This window comes from Panthera pardus, unplaced genomic scaffold (genome assembly GCF_024362965.1).
Source record: "Panthera pardus isolate Hobbes unplaced genomic scaffold, ASM2436296v1 HiC_scaffold_17, whole genome shotgun sequence".
NCBI lineage: Eukaryota > Metazoa > Chordata > Mammalia > Carnivora > Felidae > Panthera > Panthera pardus.
In genome coordinates, this window is record NW_026526732.1 from 9832223 (window position 1) to 9859052 (window position 26830).

A 26830-nucleotide genomic window follows, 5' to 3' on the forward strand; every position below is an offset into this window, starting at 1 on the left:
ACATAACACACCCGAACACAGCTTCTCCATCACACGTATTTCCCCCATTCGGCACATCACAGCCTTCCTGCGCTCGGGAACACCGGGCGGCGCTTAGCTCTATGTTCGGGGGCCATTTTAAACAGTGAAATCACCAATAAGATGCATAAAAATGTGACCGCGTGGCACGAAACAGACCACAGAAAGGACACTTTCTAGTAGAAGTGCTGAAACAGAAGGCACAGCATCGCCTTACACCCTGAGTGACTGCAATTCTTCACGGTTCTGAGCAGGTCTGTGACGACCGTGATGGGGCCATAAGGATGGATTTGGAGGGTTACAAATAAATTTTAGCAAGTGGACAAATCTGCAAATACAGAATCTGTGAAAAGTGAGGATCGACTGCATTGTGACTTGAGGAAAGCAGGCTTCCTTTTTCCGCTCAGTTCTGAGCAGGAAACTCCAGACCCCAGTGTCCTCGGGCAATGGGGCTCATGCCAACTGTCCCCCTCACTCATGTGGGCTTTCATCAGTTTGGGCAATAAGTTCTTTTTCTTTTTTTTTTTTTTAATGTTTATTTGAGAGAGTGAGTGAGCATGGGGGAGAGGGGGAGAGAGGGTAAGAGAATATCCCAAGCAGTCTCCGTCCTGTCATCGTAGAGCCCGATGTGGCACTCGAACTCACAAACCATGAGATCATGAGCTGAGCTGAAATCAAGAAGTGGACGCTCAATCGACTGAGCCCCCCAGGCGCCCCTCGATGATACGGTCTATGGTCACCATAACTCTATGTTTCAGCCTAGTCCATTTATTAATAATTTATTTTGCCAGAAAACCATGCTTCACCATCTTCTCACAAACCTCAAGAGCACGTTCTGAAGGTGGGAAGGCGAAGGACGTGGCTGGAACCCGGGACCCCCCCACATCCCTGAGCCTGTGCTCCAGGAAACTGCAAGGGCAGCTGAGCAGCAAGGGGGGCGCCCAGCCCCGGAGGCCCCCGGCCGCTCCACTAGTCACCAGGCGGGAGCATGAGGACGCAGGTGGAGACTCACCGTGGACTTACATTCTCGCCCTTGGTAAACACACCAAAGTCATCCCAGTGGAGCTTCAACTGGGGCCTCAACAGGTTCTCCAACTTCTCTAGCTTCCCGCCTTTGGCAAGTTGATGGAAGTCAAAGTTTATCATAGGCGTGTCACCGGCGTGGCAAGAAGCCCAGAGCAACTTCTGAAAGTGGAAAGGGAAAGGGTGGCAGGGGAAGGAGGGAAGGAACGCAGTGACAGCACAGCTGGAGCCGTGTGGCTCCCCAAGGCACTCGCTCGAGCACACGGTTTAGCTTTAAGGCATATGGTGGACCAAGCTGTTCATCGGTCCTGACCCTGAGAGAGAAGAACAAAGACTTGGAGGACCATACCACACAGAGCATCTTGCCTGCAGAAGGGGAGAAGGTCCACCCTGGGCAAAACACAGCCAGAGCAGGTCTGGCTCCGTGGGGCAGCTCACAGCCCTGTACTGACATCACCCTCCCGCAGGACTCTTGGGCGGGCGCTGATGATGGAAGAACCACTCTGTTCTGCAGGCACCCAAGCGCCACGGGCCCATTAGGGGCAGGGAGGCCCAGCAGGCTGTGGAGCTCATAATGCAGCTCCCTGTTGCCCTGGTAACCGGTCCCATACTGACAAGTGAAGCCTCAGGTGGGTGGGCTCAGAGGTGTCCAGTTCTCCCGTCAAGGTCCTCTGGATCCCCGTGAAGGGAGATGCCTGAGGCACAGCCCAGTAAAACTTCAGGATGGGGGTGACCGGTGGCCAGGGCCAGTGGGCCCAGGCTGGCACCTGACCTGGAAGGGAGGCGGGGCCAGAGATGGGGACACATAGCAGGTGGGCTCCAGGCAGCTTGGTACTCCCGACCGAGGCCTCTCTTCCACACGAGGAACCTCCCTGGCCACTCCTTGGCTCTCTCGAGAGTCCCGTGATAGAAGATGAACCGGGTGCCTTGCCAGAGCACCTGGTCCCTGGTCTGTCCCACCCCAGGCCCTCCTGCGTAGTTTCAGGTCAGGCTTGTCCAGAGAGTCTAATGACTCTGAAAGACTAGAAGGACTTTAAGACTTGTGGTCCCTCCAACTCAAAGTGCCCATCCACTGTGAGCCAGAATGCCAATCAGTGTATGGCTGCGAACATCGGGAAAGTCTGGCTATGAAAAAGAAGTCAGCTGAGCTGACTAGCGTACCTCTTAGCGACTTTACATTTTGGAGCGAGCACCTTGGCTAGTTATGGCCTGAGGGACTGCAGGTTGCAAGCTGGCAGCCGGTGCACGGGCCTCGGGGCTGAGGGAGCCACAGCTCTACGTGACACCGGCCGGTCACCTCCAGGTGGCATCCACCTCCTCCCTCCTACCTGCCCAGCAGCCCACCTTCCTCCTGCTGGGCCACTGGACCACGGCTGCCTCCAGCCCCGCTAGTGACAGAGGAGCCTGTCAGCAGGGGGCACTTCCATCAGCTGACGGGAGGATGCTGAGGACGTCCTCTCCCCACAGCTCACAGCATAAAGGGAAAAGAGATTCTTGGGTTTTCCCTTTTTCCCTTTCCTTAAAGTAAGCTGCCAACGTTGCTGCCAAGAGGGTAGGGAGGGGGGACAGCTCAGCAAGCTTGCTACACACCAAACAGGAAGAGCAGGTCTGGCCAAATGAAACTGGCCACCAGAAAGTCTGATCTGAGCACATGGCTTTTCCAAGCAGAGTGAAATGAGCACCCGCTGGGGTTCAGCTCCTACCGGCCAGAGGTTGGGGGTCAGGAAGGCAGCAAACACCGCCTCCCATGAGGCTACGCAGGAGGAGAGGTCCGATTTCACTCTCCCCATATGTGGCTTCCCTGCCCTTGGAACAACCAGAGGGCTTCTCTCCGTGAAGTGAGGGACATGGGCCACTGAGAAAGGGGCGTGGAGGTCGCCCACAGCTCATTCTGGAACTTTTCACGTAGTAGACTGAATACACACAGGAGCTCTGGGAACAGAAGGCCCCGTTTCCTTCCCTGGGTAGGCCCCTCCCCCTTACACCAGGCCCAAAAGTGCCCAGACAGCCTCAGGGAGCCCGTGGGGAGCCAGGCAAAGGAAGCTGCTTTCTGGGGCGGCCCAGACAGGGATGGGAGATTTGAAGGCCGAAGTTAAGCAGGAGGAAATCATGTAAGATTCCCTGCTTTACACTGAGCGGGAGCCCTTAAGAGCTCCACCGAGTGCCCCGCAGGTGTCTGGGTGAGCTCGCCAGGAGGCGCTGACCAGCAGCAGAGCCAGACCAAGCAAGGGAAGGGGAGCTCAGGCGCCCTGAGCAGTCAGGGATTGCGGGGCGAGGCCCAAACGTGTGCGGGTGTACGTGTGTCCAAGAGAACCAGGCAAAGGGGCCTGGCTATGCAGAGCCCTCAAAGCCCCAGTGTGAGTCTGGAGGAAGCACAGCTGGAGGAGGGAGATGCTTTGTTTTGACTTTGAGCAAATTCTCTAACCATCAGTTCATAAACATTAAATTTCGTACATCAGGAGCCCAAATCACCTAAGGCTATAGAGCTGATGGGGAAAAACTCCCAGACGCGGCGAGAGCAGTGCTATTGTTCCCAGTCCAGCACAGAAGCTTGCCTCTGAGCAGGGGCCCCTCACCCAACACCCCCAGGGCCTTTACCTTGAAGGCTCTGTTGAGCACCTCCTCTCCGCCTCTGCTCCCCAGCAGGTTCACGACCACTTGCTTCCCATACTGCTCCTTCAGAAGCACCATATGCCTACAACGGAGCAGGGTGGCACCGTGAGCCCACATCACCAGGACAGAGGCTGACGGCTCCACCCTCGAGGGGAGAGGGTACAGGAGGGACCTGCATGGCACTAGAGGTCCGGGCTGAGCTGTTCTCCAGGACACAAAATGGGTGGGGTTGGGGGGGTTGCGGGGAGAAAACCAGTCTCTCCCAGCCACCAACCCCACTGTCAGGGACAAGCAGGTCTACAGTCTGTTTGCATGAAAGGCTCGGGCCAAGAAGAACTTACAGCACATCAGACTTCTAAACAAGCAGAACGCTAGACAGAGGATATGCCACACTTCCTGTGAAGTCCCTGTTAAATCTAGAACAGCTAACACAGCTTCATAAGGGCAACATGCACGTCTGTGAAATTAATCTCTAATTTCACTTGGTACCTTCTTCCTTTAAACTAGAAAAGCTGGTAGGAGAGCTGTTAACCTCAGTGTTTTTTATCTAAGCACATTATATTTCATTATGTTTAACCCAAACAAGAAGGCACAGTAAAATTTCAAGCTTTAGGAAAATATTCATAGATCAAGGACTTTTAAAAATACAAATGTTGAAATACTGGGGAGAGACTAATATTTATCCTTTATTACCAGCTTTTGAAAAGTTAACTTTATAATCTTAATCATGGTAGGAATGCTTAAATATAATTTAAAAAAAAACACAGGGAGAGGACAATGCAACAAGCAGATGTAAACTGTATTTTCCTCGTGCAGTCTTTTGCCTAAATATGGAAAAAAGACTAGACGATGATGGCACACCACACCGTTAAAAGTGGTGGAATTTTACGTGACTTAAAATTCATTTCCTCCTTATACATTCTTGTATTTTCTGAATTTCTAGGGTATGTTTCTTTTATAAATCCATTTTAAGTTGATTAGCACAAATGAACCAATGTCAGCCCAATAAAGGAAAAAAATCCTCTCGTGCCAACTTCGAGGGATAGCACAGTATAGTAGAATATGGATCCTGAACAGGGCAGTTTGAATTTAGGTCGTCTGCTGACTAGCTAAGGGTGAGCTCCTAGCTCCGTGTGTGTGGGAATTCTCTAGGGATGCTCCTGGCAGCCCTTTCCTCCCTGCGATCCTCAACTGCCCCCCCAACTCCCACCCACCCGAAGAGGTGTGGCTCCATCAGATTGGCGCGGTCAGGGCCACCACACAAGCCCGGGCTCTGTCCCCAGGGCGTGCCACACGGCAGCAACCCTGGTGAAGGTACCAGAAGAAACGGGATGTGCGTGGCTCAGCCCCTCTGGACTCTCCCGAGTCTGCCTGTCTGGGGAAGCCGTGTCCCGGCCGGAGGTCAGACCCATGGAGCCAACGGGGAGGGGCCTCTGCTCTGGCGGCAAGTCTGAGCTGCCCAGCTAGGCCGGTCACGGAATGAACACCGGTGATTCAAGGCTGAAATGTGCGGAAGCCCACAGTGGCCACGCGTGCAAGCTGCCTCCCACAGTGCAGCTTGTCAGAGATCAGGCTGGCGTGTGACCCCTGCCCCCCCCACCCCCGCCCCACGCAACGACTGCACCTGCGTCTCAAAGGATTCCAAACCCAGAGGTGGATGAGAAACGATATCACTCATCATTCATGTCAACAGCCCAAGCACCATTGATTAAATTATTCATCCCTTCTGAGCGAGTCCTTTGTACCATAAAGCTAATCCTCCTCCTGCAAAAAATGGTTTTGAGCACTAAAAGAACAAATAAAAGTGACAAGCACAGCGCTTGGCACATAGGAGTTGGGTTTTCTTTCCTTCCTTTTCATTTTGAAGCAGGAAAATACACTGATCGGTGAGAAGCTAAGACTCCCCTCAGGGCTCCGGAGGGGGGGGGGGGGAGCCACACTAAGGCCAGCAAGACACTCAGCCTGGCCTCCCTGCTCTGTGCACCCAGGGTCCTTCCCCTGCCTGCCCATCTCACCGTTGAGTGGAGTTCTGTGGAAAACTTGGGGTGGGGGGGGAATTAGAAGTCAGGTTGGTTTCTGTTGGACAGCATCTTTCTCATATTGAGGGCAGAAGTGAGGGGACGGCAATGTCCACCTAAAACTGCAGATGCGGGCAGCTCCGAGCAAAGACAGGGAGGAAGGAGCAGGGGTCCAGTGTCCCATACAGGTGAGACCCAGGCACCGCCCCCAGAAAAGGGTTAATACTTCCATCCAAACTCTACCAGCAAGACAAGATCCCCTTCAGGCCCACACAGCCAAAAGACCCCACTTCCCTCCCACAGACGGCAGGTGGCAAGAGGCAGTAGTGAACAACCTACTGAACGGTACGGCACTGGCCACAGGTATTCTGTGGGGCTCAAACTACCCACGGAAAGGGGATTTGTGTGGGGGCAGGTGGGGGCATAAGGGATTTACTCTGGACCAAGCACATCACAGAACAGAGAAACTCCTGAGAGCCCCCTGATGTGCCAGAGATGGGGGGCACCTCCAGGGACCCGTGGCCCAGCTCCTCGGGGGGACCCCCAGCACCCACTGAGGTGGGTCTGCCAGAGAATCGGATGCCCGCGCTCCCACATGAGACTGAAATGAGCGCATCGGGGCAGCACCCAGCGTGAGGCCAGGCAGCTCCTGCCCCGGCCCCTGCCCGTGAGAACACACAGTCTCAGCTGCCTCTTGGCCAGAAAGCTTTAGGAAGGGAGCCTGCAGTCAGCCACATTTTCAGTGGCAGCTGCTGGTCAAAGGGCCTACAGTCTTTTTTTTTTTTTTTTTTTTTTTTAATATTTATTTTTGAGAGAGACAGGGCACGAGCGGGGAAGGGGCAGAGAGAGAGGGAGACACGGAATCTGAAGCAGGCTCCAGGCTCTGAGCTGTCAGCACAGAGCCCGACGGGGGGCTTGAACCCACAAACCGTGAGCCTATATGACCTGAGTCGAAGTCTGACACAACCAACTGAGCCACCCAGGTGCCCCAAAGGGCTTGCGGTCTTGAAGGGGCTCCTGTGAGAAAAGAGGGGGCTTATCCTCTCGGGTGTACACACTAGCAGGATTTAAAAATGCTGAAGTTGGGTGTAAATGTTCCTAAAATATATGCATATTTTTTAAAAGCTCATAAACACGAGGCTTTTGAAACAAGCCCAGCATGCAGGTGTCTTCCTTTCTACTTGTGGTCAGCTTGGGAGGAAGGACATTTCCAATTATGTTTTCCATTTCTGAAGAACACTGAATGCAGATCAGTGTCTCCTCAAACAACTCCATGCACACAGTGCACAGAACACGTTAACAGTGTTCTGAACACAGGCAACGGCATTTTCATTAGCAGACTTCACATGTCCTCAGAGGGAAAGCCTGCTGGTTGTGACGCACCCATCAGGGGTCAAGGTCGGGCTGCTGTTACCCATCTGCAGAACACAAGAAGGGTGCACACAGACTGAAGGTCCAGGTGGAGATTCAGGAAGAAGGATTAAAATGCTTTAAAAAGTCGCTCCTGGAATTTTTATGACATTTACTAATTTTTTAAATTAGCGTTTAGATCAAAATTGCAAATATCTTAAGAAGCGATTAACTATTTCAAATACAAGTTATGGTTTAGGTTAGCGATGGCTGTTCTTAAGCAAGTTGTGTAACGGTCCAGTTTGTGGTTCAGAAAACAAACTCCAGGGGCACCTGGGTGGCTCAGTCAGTTAAGCATCTGACTCTTGATTGTAGCTCAGGTCATGATCTTGCGGTTTGTGAATTCGAGCCCTGCGTCGGGCTCTGAGCTGACCGCGCGGAGCCTGCTTGGGATTCTGTCTCCCTCTCTCTGCCCCTCCCCTGCTTGTGCTATCTCTCTCTCTCAAAAATAAACAAACATTAAAAAAAAAAAGGAAAATGAAATCTCTATCTGCCAAATGTTTTTCTAGAATGCTATGTAAAAAGCTAATAGTGAAATCCTTAGTAGTAGGAATTGGAAGTTAGAATACTTTTTAACTTCTTACTTTATACCTTCTATATTATAGCTTTTTAAATCTTGAAATATATTTTTATTTACTTTAAAAAAATTTTTTTAACATTTATTAATTTTTGAGAATGAGAGAGACAGAGCATGAGTGGGGGGAGGGGCAGAGAGAGAAGGAGACACAGAATCAGAAGCAGGCTCCAGGCTCTGAGCTGTCAGCACAGAGCCCAACACGGGGCTTGAACTCATGTACTGCGACATCATGACCTGAGCCAAAGTCGGACACTCAACCCACTGAGCCACCCAGGCACCCCTGAAATATATTACTTTTAAAAGAAAAAGAAGCAGCTACAAATATCCTATAGATTATCCCTTGTTAACTAGGACAAAGGAATAAAGCTTCATTAAGAAGGAACTGGGCAGATAAAATAATTGCCAAGTGTAACCTCAGTATTAATGAACTTTCAGGGAACTCTGAGAGTCACTAAATGTCCCATTCTATAAACTCCCTTCTTGCGCAAAGAACCAAAGTAAAAGGCAGATGCAGGTCCGGGGTTTGGGGCGGCCCCCTCCCCCTGCTGTCCCTGTGGCACTGTCTGATGGGGCAGGGGGACAACTCCCAAGGATGGTCCCAGACAACCCTACCTGTCGAAAGCCGGGGCATTGGCTTCTAGGCCTCTATTGAGTCTCAGATGATGAGAGCCAACCTAAAGCAAAGAGAAATAACATTAGTGATTCCTCCTGTTCCGTGAACCCAGGAAGTGATGGTCTTCCCACGTCACCCCCAGTGCCAGCCAGGCTGCAGCCTCTCGCCCCTCTATGACCTATTCACAGATCAGGTAGACCAGCGCTGAACTTGGGTCTCAAAGCCCGAGCCTGGCTGTGCTGCAGCCCCGTCCTAACGCTGCATGGACCACACCGGCTGGAACCCTTCCAAAGGCAGAAGAGATACTTCAGGGTCAGTGCATGAGGCCCATGTCAGACCTGCAGAGCAGAGGTGAGGCTAAGCCAATCAGGGAGCGTGAAACTACTTCTCAACCTCCTCTGCAACTCCAGAGACCCTAACCCCCCCTAAAACCTGAGTTATGGCTGCCTGCAAACTAATTTGCCTTATTATTTAGAATTACCTATTTAACATCAAAAGCTTAAAAAATAAACTTATAAAACTATATAGTGTTATGGGGCACTTGGGTGGATCAGTTGGTTGAGCGTCTGACTCTTAGTTTCAGCTCAGGTCATGATCTCATAGTTTGTGGGTTCCAGTCCAGCCCACATCGGGCTCTGTGCTGGCAGTGTGGAGCCTGCTTGGGATTCTCTCTCTCCCTCTCTCTGCCCCTCCCCCACTCATGCTCACTCTCTACTCAAAATGAAAAAAAAAACCAACTGTATATTGTTATTGGAGGCAGCTTGAAAGGCTCTCTCTGGACAAATCTGGGACAATTTGATCACTGAACTAGAAAGGACAGTAATGGATTATAATTTGATAATAAAATAGGAATCCATGAATCTACACGGATGAGAGCCAGCTGGCTGGCTGGATGAGTGAGCGGACAGAGAGGTGGGCAGGTGGATGGGGAAGAAGGGAGGGCTCTTCCTTACAGCTGAACACCAACTGATAAATGTGGAGAGAGCGGTGGGGGAAAAAAATCATTTTATAGCCGCCATAGTAAAGGATGGTTCAGCAAACACCACCCACTGATCATAAATGTTAAGGGAGAGGCTGATGAGGAATAGGATGCTTTCATGGTCTCAGAGTCTCTCCTGGAGGCTTATTAGTTGAAAGAGATGACACATTAAGTGAAGAAATGGAGTAGCACCTTGCCTGAGTGACCAAAATTAACATCACTAACGAGGGGGCACATGGACACCGTGGGCTTCCAGATGGGACACCCTGACAAGGATGTGGTCTCAGGGATCCACACCCTAAACCTGATCACAGTGAAACCCCTGGAAACCCCCACTTGAGGCACTTCCAACTTAAAGGAAAAGAAGACATGTGTTCCCCAAAAATGTCAATGTCACAGGAGACAGGAAGGGAGAGGAACTGATCCAGATCAAAGGAGACTAGAGATGGGACAGCTACATGCAGGACGGGGTCCTGGCCTGGATCCCGGGCTGAAGGGGCAACAGTGCCACGGCAGACACTACAGAAACAACTGATAAATCTGAAACGTGGACTGGACGTTAGATTAGAGCACTGTGCCACTGTACACGTGCTGAGCATGCGCCTCTCCTGCGGTGATGCAAGAGAACATATTTGCTCTTGGGAAAAACGTCCTGACGTACTAAGTAAGGAGACATGATGTGTGTGCAACGTGCTCTCCAGTGGTTCGGAAAATAAGGGAGAGCATGTGTGGGGGGCAAGAGGCTAACCTAGAGAGAATCTGGGGACAGGACACATGGGAGTTCGCCCTCCTGTTCCTACAACTTTTCTGTAGGTCTGGCATCATCTTTTTTAAATTATTTTTAAATTTTTAAAAATTTTTATTTTTAAGAAAGAGGCAGACAGAGCACAAGCAGGGGAGGAGCAGAGAGAGAGGGAGACAAAGAATCTGAAGCAGGCTCTAGGCTCTGAGCTGTCAGCACAGAGCCTGACGTGGGGCTCAAACCCCTGAACCGTGAGATCACGACTTGAGTGGGAATCGGATGCTCAACCGACTGCGCCACCCGGGTGCCCCAGGCCTGGCATCATTTTAAGATAGAACGTTTCTTGAAGTATATTGTTGGGCTTTGCTTGTTGTTGAACATTACGAACATACTGTCTCTGGATTCATCTGCACCATCAGACATAGTCATTACCGAATGTGGGGGGAGTGTTATTGACAAGTTTTACCGTCACAGGTAACACATCTGTCCCTCTTCATACCTGAGGAAAGAGCCACTCCAGGTGACTGGAATAACTTAGAAATGACTGAGATTAGGCGTGTCTGTCTAAACGATTCTACAAATAAAGTCCCAAGTAGCTTTTGGTCCTAAGTAATCTTGGGAGTTCTTAGGAAAGGCTAAACCAACTGCTTTCATTTTGCCACTGTGTTTATTCTGCACTCCTTTTCCCAACGGCATCAATCCCTTGCTGAGAAAATGTGATAATTCCAGAAACTTCCACAGCCCGAGTTCTGAGAAGACTACTCCATCCCGCACTCTAAGGCCAGTCAGCTCCTGTCTTTCTTCTGATCTTGTAAGGCAGGCGCCTGCAGAAAGCAGGGCTAAGCTCCTCTCAGCCACCATCCGTGAGCTCCCTGACGGCTGAAACCCAACAGAAGGGGCTGCCTGCTGTGAGTCAGCCTGTCCATCAGGGCAAGAAGTCTCCCCTGGATAAGCTGCGGCTGTGTTTAGAACCCTTCCCAGAGGAACACAGTAAGGGGACAGTAGAGAAACAATGGTTCAGGGTTCAGAAGCCTGGTTTTAAGTCATGACAAGTTCTGTTACTGGATGCATCTGCCTCTCCCTGAATCATACCCCAAAGTTTCTTCTTCCCACAGGTAGGAATTTCAGCCACAGATGACTGGACTCAAGAGTGTCCAACCCCTGGGCTCTACGTTCCTCCATTACAACAATTACTCAGTCCAGAATGGAGTTCGTGAGCTCATCCTGCCACCTGGAGTCAATGTGGCACCGGGTACCATGGAGAGATGGGAGACCCAGAATTCCCTGTCCTTGAATGCCCCTGGTCTAGAGAGGCCAGAAACACACTTTAAGGTTATTAACAAGTCTGTGTAACAAGTGCCAAGTGATTTGATGGGCACTGTCCTCCTACACAGCTACTGAGGACAAGCAGAGTAATAGGATGAGATGTAGCAGGTTCCCAAGCACATCAGCGGGTTTGGGGAAGGCGAGGACCAGACGGAAAGCAATCTGGAGTCTCGCAGAGTGGAGAGGGCACAGCTCGCCTGGGCCATGGCACGTCCCTCTGTGCCACTGGCCTGCCCCTGTCACTCCAGACTTTGACAACCATCCATGTGGATGGGGCCAGGCAGGACCACCACAGGCATGTTCCCGTCCCCTACAGCAGTCAGTGCAGTGTCACTGATGACGACAAACTTTCCTGAGAACACTAAGAAATCAAGGGCACCACCCACAATGAAGGACCAGGGCAGTGAATGGGCAGAATGGATCCCCGGCTCTAGTGTTTCTCAAAGTGTGGTCCCTGGACCAGCAGCTTCAGTACCCCCAGGGAAGCTTGTTAGAAATGCAGATTCTCGGGGCTCCTGGGTGGCTCCGTGGGTTAAGCATCCCACCCTTGATTTCAGCTCTGGTCATGATCTCACGGTTCATGAGTTCGAGCCCCATGTTGGGCTCTGTGCTAACAGTGTGGAGCCTGCTTGGGATTCTCTCTCCCTCTCTCTCTGCCCCTCCCCCTGTCTGCTCCCCTATCTCAAAATAAATAAACATTAAAAAAAAAAAAAAGAAAAGAAACGCAAACTCTCAGACTGAATGAAAATCTGTGGGGGTGGGGCAAGGAATCGGAGTGTGTGCACCCGATTCCTCCAGGGGATGCGCGGGTGCACGCAGGTGCGCTCCAGGTTAGGAGGCTCTGGCTTCCACTCATCTCCCTCGACTCCTTCTTGCTCGGGGTGCAGATGCCTGTGAGCCAACAAGGAAACAAGCCGCCACGGCCACGGGCGCCCTGCTTCCTGGGGCATCACGGCCTCCTGGAGCGGAAGGGCCCCAGGCAGAAGCCAAGCCTGGTACATTCTCTCAGGAGACCACCCTTCCACCAGCACCCCTTTGGTCTGGTCGCCTTAGGCCTCACATCCAGCCGTCACATCTGTCCTGCTGACACTGATCTGCACCTCTCTTCTGTGCTGTCACACAGTCCTGAGGCCACTGTGTGTCAGAAGCCTTGAGGAGGAGCCTCAGGAGGGAGGGGGTGGGCCAAATGGGGCAAGGGGGGGGGGCAGGCTTCCAGCCATGGGCTGAGTAAGGCATGGGAATAAAAGGCACAGCATAGGGAACACAGTCAATGGTACCGTAATAGCTGGTACGGGGACAGACGGTGGCTACATCTGTGGTCGGCAAAGCAGAATATAGAGATGGGGAATCACTAGGTTGTACTCCTGAAACTAACGTAATCCTGTAGGTCAAGTATACTCAAATAATAAAACGATTCACACACACACACGTACAGGGGAGCTGCAGTTGGGGGGGTAGAATGAAACCAGCATTGGCGTAGGTGCACTGGGACTGACGGCCACTGCTGCTTTCAGGATCCCCTCTCTCTCTCCTCACCATCCTCCGAGTCTCCGCGGTAAGTGCACGCTTGGCCAATCGGTCCTGGCTGGTCCCTGACGCCATTAGTTTATGCTTGAAATCACAGATGGAGGTAGGGGAGTCAGCAGCAGGGACAGCCAGTCTCAAGGATGCGTGGCTGCGTGAGTCAAAGCAGAGTCTGCTCGGCACCCGAGAAAGTCCCGTAACCACGAATGGCATCTCGGCACCTGTCCCCGTGCACCACTGGCCTCCCGTAGTTACAGTCTCCTCTGGACCGCCGCAACGGTCCCGCCGGGGGTCTTTACCTTTGGTCTCCCCGCTCCACACTGAAACCTCCTGCGCCTGTGTCGGGGCGGGTCACCCACCCCCGGAACCTGTCCACGCCATGGTCCACCGCGCTGCAGCCAGCTCCCTCCACCTCACCTGCAGACCGCGTGTGCAACACTTCCCAGCGTCAAGTGCAATGATGTCAAGCTGGTGGCTTGAAACTGGCCAAGACAGGAGTTTCACATCAGAGAAGTGGGCTAATGCTACAAATCCAAGCTTCTCTCTCCTGGCACTAAAAAATCTGCTTTATCAACCAATCACTGAGTGGGTCTCAAACATTCCCACACACTGGAGTCATCTAAGGGACTTCAGAAAGTACTGATGCCTGGCTCCCACCCCCAGACGTTGTGATTGAATTGGGCTAGCAATGCAACCTGGGTATCAGGAGTTTTGTAAGCTACCCGGGCGAGTCTAAAGTGCAGCCTCGTCAGAGCACCCTTCCTTCAGCAGCTCCTGGAGTAAAACGTAAGCTCCTTAGCGTAACGTGCAGAGCCCATCTTGATCTGGCCCTTGCCTGCCTTTCCAGTCTGACCTCTGGTCGTGGCCCCCCCTGCCTTGGGCTGCAGGCAGCAAGCCATGCTGCTCCCTGGACACACTGTGACCCCCAGGCTGCAGCGCCCGCACGTGTAGACAGCTCTGCAAGGCTGCCTTCCTTGTCTGATCCCTCCCGAGTCGGCTCAGACACCCACCCCCTCAGCTTGGGAGTGGGGGGCTGGCTCTCCCCGGAGAGGCCCCAGGGATCCTGGCCTTCCTCTCTCATGGGCTCTACTCACACAACACCATCATGACCCGTCCCCTTCGGGCTATGATGTGAAGCGCCCCCACGTACCCACAGACGCTCAGTGAGCCTGGTCACTGGGTCTCATGTCTTGATAGAGAGGTACGTGCACACTGTCCCCACCTCACAGGCCTCATGGAGACGGGGGAAGCTCTCACACCACTCTCTGGGTGCAAAGAGCCAGGCTCTCCCAACGCAACTTGTGTTCTCTTCTCCTGGATATTATTTTTTATGTTAACAATACCAACAGCTACCACTTACGTGCTCTCCGGGTTCTGGACACTGCACTGAAGTCTACTGTGTGCTATGATAGCTCCATAACCCCAGGAGGTCGATTGTTAACCCCGCTTCCAGAAGAGTAAACCAAGGTTTAGCAAAAATAGGAACTTCTCAGGGCTTTCTTTTTTGAGATAAGAACTTTTTTCCTGAGATAAAAACTTGTTGAAAGTATATGGTCCCTAAGAAGGGGAGCCAGAATTTGAATGGCAACCAGGTCCCATAACTGGCAAAGTTTATGCTTGGAATCACATGAGAAGCTACCTTGCGATCTTGTTTCTTTCGGTGATGGTTGCTGGTAAGGAGCCGCAAACAATCACACGAGACCTGGGGGCCGCCGTGCACGTGCAACTCTATCCTGGGTTCGTTTCCTTTTCATTACAAGTATCTTTCCCTCACCCCAACCTCTTCATTGTTTTTGAAACTGTTGTGATGGCAATGGAGTACTTCGTGGCAATGAGAAAGAATGAAACATGGCCCTTTGTAGCAACGTGGATGGAACTGGAGGGTGTTATGCTAAGTGAAATAAACCATACAGAGAAAGACAGATACCGTGTTTTCACTCTTATGGGGATCCTGAGAAACTTAACAGAAACCCATGGGGGAGGGGAAGAAAAAAAAAAGAGGTTAGAATGGGAGAGAGCCAAAGCATAAGAGACTCTTAAAAACTGAGAACAAACTGAGGGTTGATGGGGGGTGGGAGGGAGGGGAGGGTGGGTGATGGGTATTGAGGAGGGCGCCTTTTGGGATGAGCACTGGGTGTTGTATGGAAACCAATTTGACAATAAATTTCATATATTGAAAAAAAAAGAAAGAAAGAAAGAAACTGTTGTGATGGCTTATAGAGATCCTTTTTGGGACCAAAAACAAAAAAAAGAAGTACAACCACACAAATGAGCACACACGGTGCCACGTTCCAGAAGCCTAGTAAATGGGTCTAACAGGGAGGAAGTGAATGTAGGCAAGGTGGGAAGGACAAAGGGGACGAATCTACTGTGCATCCTCCTCCGGCTGGTGATGTCATACGAAGCTTCAAAACAGAGACCTAACTCACCTTTGCGAGACATTTCTGCACACATGTTACAGGGGAGGAAGATTCTAAAGTGACACTTGGCAGGGGGCGGGGGGAGGTGGTGGGGGGAGATGCCTGGGTAGTTCAGTCAGTTAAATGTCTGACTCTGGATTTTGGCTCGGGTCATGATCTCTCAGTTTGTGAGTTTGAGCCCTGCATCGGGCTCTGTGCTGACAGTGCAGAGCCTGCTTAGGATTTTCTCTCTCTGCCCTCCCCTCCTCACTTTCTCTCTCTCTCTAAAAATAAATAAATAAACTTTAAAAAAATTCTTAAAGTGACATGGGGAGCAAAATCTTCAATGGACTAAGAGTATATTACAAATATACTCTCAGGGGTGCCTGGGTGACTCAGTCGGTTAGGTGTTCGACTTTGGCTCAGGTCAGGATCTCGCAGTTCATGGGTTCAAGTCCCATGTCCGGCTCTGTGCTGACAGCTCAGAGCCTGGAGCCTGCTTCAGATTCTGTGTCTCCCCTGCTCACGTTCTGTCTCTCCCTCTCTCAAAAAATAAACAAACATTTTTAAAAATTAAAAAAAAATTTTTTTTAAAAGTTTAAAAAATATACTCTCTATCTAACCATACCAAGAGAGCCATTAGCTTCAAGGGTAAAATTTCAGTGTGGTGATTTATAAACTGTAAACCTATTTACATGGTAAAGATGAGACTGTTAAAGGTACACGGCTGCCAGAAATGGCACCAGATCCAGGAGTTTACAAGGAAGGCACCGTGGCCGTGAAACCATGCAGACTCATCACTCTGAGTCTTCTCTGCCTGCCCCCACCCTATGCCCTAAACCCGGCAGGGCTCATTGGTTCCCGGGGACAGCCCTGTGAGGGTGCTACCCGCCAATTTAAGACACAAACCATTCACCCAAAACTCTTTGCATCTTTCAAGTCACCTAAGAAGGGGGTGGGGGGTTCCAAATGGAGAAAAACAACCAGAATCAATCTTCAGGCTTAGCTATTGAGAGTTCAGGGAGGGGCACTGCAGAGCATCACTGAAAGCTGCCCCCTGGTCCCCTGTGAAGATGATCTAATCTCTCTTTGATGGTGGATGGGATTTAGAGGATAAACACGGGTGTCAGACCCAAAGGTTAGCAAATCCTTAATAAGATTAATGGACACTAAAGCCTTTTGAAACCTATTCTGTAGAAACCACGGAGGCTCTGGAGAAGCACAAGTGTTATGAGTCTAAAAGGGGGTATCATTGCCAAAAAGCGGGCCAGCCAAGCCCCTCGGACACTGCCCGTGTCAGATGGAGGGACAGCTGCTTCATGGCAGGGTCAGGCTGCATCTGGGGCCTCCAGTGGGTCAGGCCGGGGACCAAAGTTAGGGGACTGACAAACCAGTGTTGCTTTGCTTTGGGAAGAGGGAGACCAGAACATGGAGAGTCCGAAAAACGGGATGGAAGATCCCAAAGAGCCGGAATGCCTCGGACAAGACACAAGGGACTCCTCCTCGAAGGTCTGGGGCAGCAGACTCACTCTGGGGTGTCCCCTGCAACGCCCTGCAGACAGACACATAGCGTGCAAGGCAAGGAGGAACTCAGCATCTCAGAGATCTTGGAATAAGGACCCACGACTGGGTGCGAGGAAGAAGGGGATGAATTTCAAAGGCTCCTTCCCAAATCCCAAGACTACCATGATTGCCCCCAATTTCTGGATTTCTTAAAATCTTCACAGGAAACACAACATGGTCTCCTGCTTCCTTTTTACCCATCATTTGACATTTGCTAAATACAGAGTTCCAGGAGTTTCAGAAGGAAAACTCTGAATCTAAAGAAAGTCAAGTTTCAAAAACCCTTTTGGAATGTTCTGGAACAGGCAAATCTATAGAGATAGAAAGTAGACTAGCAGTTGCCTAGGCCTGGAGGAGAGCTGGGAGGGTGGTGGGGGTCGAGATGACGGCCAGTGGGCACAGGGCTTTTGGTGGGGATGAGTCCTCTAAAATTAGGCCATGACGATAGTTATATGACTGTGTAAATGCACTAAGAACCATTGAATTGTACACTTCAAAATTTTTTTAAAGAGAAAGAGACAGAGCGCGAGTGGGGGAAGTGCAGAGAGAGACACACAGAATCCAAAGCAGGCTCCAGGCTCTGAGCTGTCAGCACAGAGCCCGACGCGAGGCTCAAACTCATAGACCACGAGATCATGACCTGAGCTGAAGTCGGGTGCTCAACCGACTGAGCCACCCAGGCACCCCTGAACTGTATACTTTAAATGGGTGACGTTTATGGCATGTAAATTGTATCCCAATAAAGCCATTAAAAAAAAACTAACTCTTTCGGGATGAACTATTCTCCATGTGACAATCATCCTCACGTGTGCCTCTCTATGCCACCACTCAATGCCACCAGCCATCCCCATACGTCTTCGCTGTTCCTTTCGGATAGAAAGACTGATGCTAAAAAAGCTTCCCCCTCCCCAGAGGTCACACCCCACATGACACTCGTCCCTCCACCTCACTGCACAATGACAGCCATGTGGACAAAGTGCCTTCTGCTGACATGGAGTCAAGTCAAGGTCCGGGAGAGACCCAGCTGTGTCAAACACCCCCAAGAACCTGGCAGATGGCCCTGAGCGTTTTCAGGCACCACTGACGACCCAACCGCCATCACACAGAGCCCTCGGTAAGAGGAGCCGAAGCCACACCTGGGCAGAGAGGTCTTCTGAGCACAGACGATCACTCAGGCCAGGGAGAAAGATCTGGGGTCGATGGTAAGGAGCCTCAGGTCCACTTGGTCCATGACCCTCCTGGGAAGGAACTCACTGGATGAGGCAGTGCAGAGTTCCATTGACGACAAACGTGTTCTTGGAACGTGGCAACACCACACCCTGAACTCTTCCCAGGAGACAGAATGCCAAATACCCCTGGCACTGACCCCAGCCCTGTTTTAGACCACAAGGTGTATTTTTAGAAATCATGGGAATGTTCCGTGCAATTCTCACGTGGCCCCACAACAAGGATCTCCAAACATCAGACCTGCTGCATGGCCACTAGGGCCCGAAAACCTTTTAAAGCCCTGTATGACGGTCACAGCTCTCAAAAACCATCTTTGGCCAAGTTCTCAATACACTCAACCTGGGGACTAACAAAGTAATTCTACTCAATTACGTTATACGGCTCGCTTATCAGCAAAGACCTTCCTTCCCACTTCACCTGCATCAACAGCAAGCTTAGGATCAGAAAATTACATACAATGTATACGTTTCTGTATATAAACACGACGCACACATGCGTGTACAGGTGCACACAGGTATTCACACTTTGGTAGCTCAGTTCAATCCAATTGGGCTGAGGAACAAGCCTCAAAATCGCGCTGTGAAGGAAACTCGGTGAAAAGAAACAAACCACAGCTGTTCGGAAGAGAAGGGCAGGTGAACAATAATACTTACTTTTTTTTTTTTTCCTTTAAGGTGGACTTACTCTTTTCATTACCTACCTGAAGCCCTGGCTGCTCCCAAAACAGCGGAACGGAGCCCCTGATCTGGACAAAAGACGACACTCCATCATCCATGTAAATCGTCTGCACCGCAAGGAAACATAAAGGAAAAGTATTCCTCAATGAAACTGAATGTCCTGGGGCCGGGTAACGGGATCCGGCCGCCTGAGACCCGACACCGGCCAGAATGAAGGGCAGACAGCGGACTTCTGCGCCCTCTGCTCCTCTGGCCAGCGTGGCCTTGCTGTTCCCGGACCCGCAGGCCGGCCCCGTGTGCTCACGGGCATGCTGGCAGCCGACCAGCCTCAGAGGAGCCTGGAGCGGGCCTGGGGCCTCCGGGGGAGGGCTGCAGCCAACCGGCAATAAACACAGCCTTTCCCAGCTCCCTGGAAAGCCCAGCAAGGCCTCCCCACACCCCATTTCAGCAATAGAAGCAAAAGTACTCCGGAATTTAACTGAGACCTTCCTTAGAGCCTTCTATTTTCACCTTGTCACCTAGCCAAGTAGCAGCGGGCAACTGGAAAAGGATGGATGAAATGAACAAGCCACAGCCAAAAGACCTAGGTGACTACACTTGTCAGCCCTGCACTTGACAAGGCAGGCTTGAACTTGTAGGTGCTCCTGGCCCTGTGCCACCGTGTTCTTCAACCCGACACTAAGTCCACATACACTGCACGGAAGCAAAGGATACTTACACGCTAAAGAACAGACCACCTCCTCTCCCCCCACACACACGGTTACTGCAGAATGTACCAACTCCTCATGTGCCCGCGGGCCCCCTCAAACCATAGTGCTGGGTAGTTTTAAAGGGACAAAAAGTGCAGGTCCGAGCATCACGAGGGGACACTGTGGCAGTTATCAGATGCACTGCCCTTTATCTGAGTAATTCTACCCTGGCCTGGCAGGGCCAGCCTGGCCAACCCTGCTGATCCTTTCCATTTCTTACCAGGCTGCTCCCTTACAGGGTAGCTTTCCATGCTTCTAGATCACGCTCAGATCACACATGCATTAGTAATTCTGCAGCGCAGGACCTGAACATCAGACCTGCAGGTCCCCAGACAACAGGAATGACGAGCCTGGCAGCCACAGAGCTGAGCGAAACTCCTATCCCCTAATTTCCAAAGGGAAAAGCACTGGTTGAGAACTTCTCTGTTTCCAGATACTGACTACCAGCAAATTTGCTAGCCCTTACTATTTTACTAAAAATAAACCAAAAAACAAAAAAAGAAAGAAAAAGGAGAAAGTAGCAGATTGCTTAAACTACCGTAGGCATCACTGGCTACCCTGAGATTAAGAGCATATGGGTCTAGGGGCGCCTGGGTGGCTCAGTCAGTTAAGCATCTGACTTCGGCTCAGGTCATGTTCTCATAGCAACATGAGTTCGAGCCCCGTGTTGGACTCTGTGTTGACAGCTCAGAGCCTGGAGCCTGCTCTGGATTTTGTGTCTCCTTCTTTTCTGCCCCTCCCCCAATTACTCTCCCTCTCTCTCCTTCAAAAATAAACATTTTAAAAATATATTTAAAAAAATTAAAAATAAAAGAGCACATGGGTCCGGGGGCACCCGGATGACTCAGTCGGTTGAGTGTCCCCCACTCTTGATTTTGGCTCAGATCATAATCTCACAGTTTGACCCCACGTCAGGCTCTGCGTTGACAGCTCGGAACCTGCCTTGGGATTCTCTGTCTTCCTCTCTCTGTGCCCCTCCCGTTTGTGCGCTTGCTCATGCTCTCTCAAAAATAAACATTTTTAAAAACCTTAAAAAAATAAAAATAAAGAAAGAACATACGGATCCAGAATGCTGAGAAAGAAACCAATTTAGCCAACATTTCTCTATAAAGATAGCCCTCAGCAGTGCCAGGACATGATTTAAGCTATGGAACTATGACCCTTCACTCGAACACATGCTAATGCAGCTATTTCCAGCATTAGACCACGCTCCTCTTGAGCTAGAACTTGCACAGGCAGAACCAGCTTCAGAAAACACCCGCCGAGAGTCCCCACACCCTAGACCCCACTCCTGGGAGAGGAAGGAAAGATGCCTCTGGATTTCTCCACTGCTCCCTCCCACATGAAGACTTTCTAGTTCTGTGTCCTGTTCATCATCAGGGCCACCTTCTTTGTTCCCAAGGTAGTAAGACAAACCTGACCATCAAACACCAGCAGTGGATTTGTGGTGCTTTCCTTTTCTGAGCTAAAGAACATAGGTTTTAATACTAGTGGCAGACTGATGCCTCAACTCACAGAGGGCATCTGGATCCCAGGGGAAGGAGAGGAGGGTGGAGTGTGAACGTGGGTCAGCACGTGGGCTCTGGGACAGCACCTTCCACCTGCCAGCTTCCATGTGCCCTGCAGGGTGACCCTGGGCATGTTAACCACGTTGGGCCTCGATTTCCCTCTCTCAAGGGAGTTACTGCCATCTGGTCCCAGGGAGGAGTAAATGAGTATCAAGGGAACGGGATCCCAGTGCTGGGCAGTGGCTCATGGCTCTTCAGGCCAGGGAAGCACTGCCCAGGAGTGTGGACGAGGCCCCTGCAGACGACTGACCAGGGCAGGGTCAGAGCACCGGGGGAGCAGGGCTTAGGCTGTGGGGACAGGGAGTGTAGGGTCAGACAAGGGGTGGGAGGGAGACCATAGGGCATTTCAGGAAGGAGGGAGTCCACCATGGCTAAGTGGTGGTGAGGCCAGGCCTGGGACCCCCCTGGTCTTGTCTTGGCAACTCTGAGAAGCCCCTTTCACAGAGTGGTGGGAGCAGAAAGCCAGCGACCGTGAAGAGAAAGGGATAGTGCAGGAAGACTCACAACCCAGCAGATACACTTTTGTCTTCTATTTGCTGAACTTGTACCTCCAGGTGAGGCATTTACAAGCCAATTCTTTCCAAGTCTGCTGCATTCTTGGGAGGACACGCAGTCATCCTGCCCTCCCTGGATTAATCAGTGGCCTTATCTTCAATAGCCAAATATTTTTCATCTTTTTCACTTTTGATAGACCAAAGGGACTTTTTTGGTTTTGTCTTTCTGCATGGTGAGTCACAGCTGCAGAGCAATCCCACCAGGTATGACTCACGGCAGAGCTGAAAGGACTCCAGGTTTCTTCCCAGGGAGACTGAGATGTGGTCCACACCTGCACACACGCATGCACACACACCACACACACAAATGCACACACACGAAACACCCCCCACGAACACGCACTCACACCACACACAAATGCACACACATGAAATACTCCCCCCACAAACACGCACTCACATACCACACACAAATGTACACACACACACACAACCCCCCCCCACACACACACACACCCCAACATGCACACACATACAGCCTGCCTTGGAGAAGAAAGCTTGTTCCTTCCTCTTAGGAAAAATGTTAAAGCAAGGCAGAGTGGGTGCACTGAAAGCACCCCTCTCTTCTGGCTCCCTGAGTGTTTAATTCAGGGGAGACCCTGCCTCACAGGACCAGCCTGCTCTGTCCTGCCATTTGCAAAGGAGTACAGCGTGGCAATTCATGAGCCTCCTTCATGCATTTACTGAAGGACTTCCACTCCCAGGTGGCCACAAGCTTGGGTCTGAAGAGTCTCACTTCTGTAGCAGGGTCCTCAGCCAGATGTGACCTATGGGCAGCCACCGAGGGTGGGGGTGGGGGCAAGCAGTCCCAGCTGGGGCTCCTTCCCGCTGTGGCTCCACGCCAATCTCCTCCAAGATGCTGCCTACCACTCTCTGGTGACGAACCCACATTTCAAGGCCCGCCATTTCTTCAAACGTCAGGTCACAAAGCAGGCGACACCATGCTACTTGGAAGAATGGCCCCCACTCTGCCTACTGCATCAGTCTGATTCCAAGCCCGCGGGATGCGATCAGTGCACAATCTGCCGTCACCAGGAGCAAAGCCACCAAGACTGCAGGGAGGTACACTCTGCCCCAGGACACCATGCGGACCCGGACCTCACGGTCTCTGGCCCGCAAATGTGGGGGAGCAGAGCACGCAGGGCCCCCGTCAGATCCCCGCAGCCCTGGATGGGCCAACTTCAATGGGGTTACAGGCTTCCCAGACGCTTACTGTGCATCACATGTCACGTGCATCTCCCCAAGCTGAGCCAAGTGGATGCCGCAGGCTGAGCTCCCTCCCCAGGAGGATGCTCAGAAGTGCCTTCACCAGCGGGAGGTAGGGGAGGGGAGGAAGGCAGCACTGTGCTTGGCAGGAACACTGGTTAAGTACATATTTCACTGAGGAAAAGATTTTTATGTTATAAAAAAACAATTTAGATCAACCCTAATTACTTCTATTGCTACAGAGTGCCGCAAACAAAACCATTCCCTGATGGCAGGGACAGAGAGCAAGGGGCTCTCTCGTGCCAGTGGGAGCAACACGAGTCTCTTGAGTCTCTTGCTTCCCGGGAGCACCTGCCTTCCTTCAGCCACGCTCATCCTGCCTCTGAGAACATTTCAGAAAAGGGGACGATGCACCTACAGCAGACGCTGCCTGGAGCTGGCTTCGGGGAGCGGCTGGTGACCACGCCCCCTGGGGGGCTGTGCTGGGTCCCCAGGGTATCGTCAGGGTGTCCCTCAGCAGGATGCTTTCCTGGGGGAAGCACACGCTTTCACCACTCTCCTCAGTTTCATCTGTGTCCTCTTCTCCCCCGGTGGCTTCCCTACCCGGTGCTTCGTGTGTGTCTCCCCAACCTCACTTGTCTGTTGGCTTTCCCTTCTCCCTGCAGGCAGGACCCTGCAGCTGAGCGCCAGCCGAGGGAGGCACTCCCAGGAGGCTGAAGGCACCTGTCCTGTTCCTGCTGCGTCCCTGCCTGGGCAGGCTCACCATCAACATCAGCTGAGGGGCTCAGGGTTGGCTCCCGTGTTGCCAATGAGGACACATGTGGAATCACCTCTGGGCACTGAGTCCTCCCCGCCGCCACCCCCACCATGGTGTTCACACTGTCTGGGGCTCTCTGAAGGCACGAATCATCCTGGGCGCCTACTTCCCACAGCGGAGAGCCTGTGGTCTGTCGGGAGTAGCCCCACAGAGAACAGCTTTGGGTGCGAGGCCAGCACAACCCCCTTGCCCTGTTACCTGTCTGGTAAAAGTGACATCACCGTGGGGCCAAGTAGCTACATGTTGGTCCCGGATGGGGGCCGCATTCCCAGCTGCCTGCCATCTCTGGATGAAATAACCAGAGCAAAGGCCCCAGCCCCAACCAGTCTATAGAAAAATGAGAAAAGCAGACACTACTGAGATTTTTTTCATAAAGCTAAATGTGCTGCGTTTAGAGCACAATTCTTTAACATTGAATTATGTCTTTGTTATGGGTGGAATTGTGTCCCCCAAATAGACATGTTGGAGTCCTAATCCCAGCACCTTGGAATGTGACCTTATTTGAAGGCAGTCACTACAGATGCGGTTAGTAAAGATAGGGCACACTAGATAGGGTGGGTCCCCTCGTTACAGGGCAAAGGGACATTCCGGAAGAGGACAGCATGTGGAGGTGAGGCAGAGACAGAGGGCTGCGACCACGGGGCCCTCCTCTAGAGGGAAGAGACAGGAAGGATCGTCCTCTAGAACTTTCAGAGGGAGCACAGTCTTGCCAGCCCCTGGATTTTGGACCTTTGGGCTCCAGAACCGTGAGACAATCAATTCTAGTTTTCTTAAGCCCCCTGTTTGTGGCACTTTCTTACAGCAGCCTGAGGAAACGCCTACCACTGACTTACATTTTCAGTGTTAACGTGCCTAATCTTTCAGGAACGACGGTGAAAGGGAGGACAGCTGCTTTTCTGATGAGTAAGATACAACAGAGGAGACCCGAGACCCCGATTTGTTTTTTTTAAATGACTGAGTTTCTTTGGCCATAAATTTTGACTTTTTTTTTTTAAGTTTATTTATTTACTTAGAGACAGGCAGTGGCCTGCCCCCAGTTCCCGGCACTGCACCCAGCCCATAGCGGGAGATAAACAATAAAGATTTGTTGAACGAACTGCATGATTCAAAGGCTCATAACCCAAGGATAAAAATTGGGATGGAAATGCAGGTAACGGGAATGCAGGTGGGGCATGTGAACAAAAGGAAGTAGTTTTCATCGCGTACACACGAGCGAGAAAAAAGAAACTGGCCTTCGTTTAGGGCCCGTGTTTTCTCTGACATTTTTAACCGGATGTTACTTATGGCCTCATCTGCATCCAGGAGAGCAGGCAGAGTGAACAGAAGTCATAGGCAAGAAACTGCCCTTGGTGCTCATCGTTAGCTCCTGTTCCAAAGTCCTCCCACTCAGCACCTGACTCTAGGAGGACCTCCTCCCCTGAAGCCCAAGCCCACGGCTGCTGACACAGAGAAAGCAGGTGCTCCCTGTTGGGATGAGCACTGGGTGTTGTATGGAAACCAATTTGACAATAAATTTCATGAAAGGGAAGGGGACGGGAAGGGGAAGGGGAAGGGGAAGGGGAAGGGGAAGGGAAGGAAAGAAAGAAAACAGGTGCTCAAATCCGTGAATGACCCGGGCTAAAGTCCTGGTAGGAAACACCTCTCCCAGCTGCAGGAAGGAGGGGTTGCAGAGACACATCCCTACTAAATAAACACAGGCTGTTTGCAGCTTGACAGCCACAGCCACACTGCACCTGTGCCTTTCGTGGGGGCTGACCTTACTTACAATTTATTCTACCTGTTAGTCCACCAAGTGGCATTATCCTACAGATCTGCCACCCAGAGAGGGGGGAAAAAACCAGTGTGAGACAGCATCTCTGGGAATGAGAACAGAATTTAGGGGCAAAAAAATCAATGAGAGACTAAGCAGATGGTTATATTCAAGGAAGCTGAAAGCAAATGCCGCTTAACGCTCAGATTTCACAACTCCCAGGTGCTAAGACGTGCTCCAGTTGATTTAGAATGAAAACCTGTTTGTTCCCTCATCCTCGCCGTATTGATCTACTTTTTGCCTTAAGATCCTGTTGGATCATCCACCACCTGCCCTCTTAAACAGCCTGCCACCCTTTATGACCAAGGCAAAAACGCCCGCTTCCTTTTAGCTGCAAGTACCTCGGGTGAGCAGAAGTGGATCAAGAAAGCCGCCCCCGGCAAACCGGAGGCCACACTTGCAGGCAGAGCCCCTGTGACTCACTCTGTTCTCCAGAGGAAGGAGCCACGATCCCCAGAAACGACCTCCAAACATGCCTGGCCCTCTTCTGTCCCAAATGGAAACGCACGTGCGCGGCTGCGTCCCCGCCGCACCACCGGGCGCCACTGACCTGCTCTGTCTCCACGAAGTTGGATACGTGGCCGTCGTCGTTCACGCCGCGGGTGTGGAAGCGAGCGCCGGCGCGCTCGCAGCTGATGCGGGAAATGAGGCAGGCCTTGGCCTGCTTGTGTGAGGCGTAGACGGTACGGATGGACACCACCCCGCAGATGACCTTCAGCAGCCAGTCACAGCAGCTCACCTGGTGCTGCCTCAGGGGCACGTGCAGCAGCTGGTTCCTGCAAAGCGGAGCCCACAGAGCCTCGGGTCAGCACACACGCTCCCGGAAACACTGCGCCCAAAGCAAGTGGGGCGGGGCCCCCGCAGGACGGGGTGCAGGTGCCCGCCATGAACTTGGCGCTCGGGGCGCGTGGCCCGGAGGTTCACATGCTTCCGAGACCCCCACCCCCGCAAGCAGCGGGCCGCGGAGCCCCATAGCAGCAGCAGCAGCAGCAGCAGCGGGGACGGCCTGGAGCCGCTGCGGAAGTCCGTATCGGCGAACGGAAGCCGAGCCAGGAGTGCGAGCCAACCATCACCTTCCAGGGACTGTCAGAGAAGCCTCCCTTTAGATCCCTGGCCTCCACACTTTTAAATCAGAAGTCCCATCAGTCAAAAAAATTAATCATAGGTTTTGCCCTTAAATAATAAATGATAAAAATAATCATTAAATACACGTATGCTGGCTTAAATTACATATGTAACACATGAGGTCTATTCTGTCCCAACGAGAGCACTAGGAAGCAATCCAAAATAAAAAAAGGAGACAAAAATAAAACAAGGAAAGTTCCAGCCCTCCTCCCTACACCTGTGGATTGTTCTGGGCCTCTGGGGACCCCTGGTGTCCGTGATGATAAGGAGGGGGATAAAAGCCAACATTTAC

General features: G+C 51.7%; 1 protein-coding gene across 1 annotated transcript in view; it reads right to left on the reverse strand.

Moving 5' to 3' along the window:
* The window catches only part of SYNJ2 (synaptojanin 2), a 107514-nt gene that overhangs the window by 40490 nt on the left and 40194 nt on the right, over positions 1-26830 (reverse strand). Inside the window, 5 exon segments of the mRNA XM_053904315.1 lie at positions 1031-1203; positions 3640-3736; positions 8272-8333; positions 18733-18816; positions 25964-26189. Coding sequence (XP_053760290.1) covers positions 1031-1203; positions 3640-3736; positions 8272-8333; positions 18733-18816; positions 25964-26189 — 642 coding nt within the window.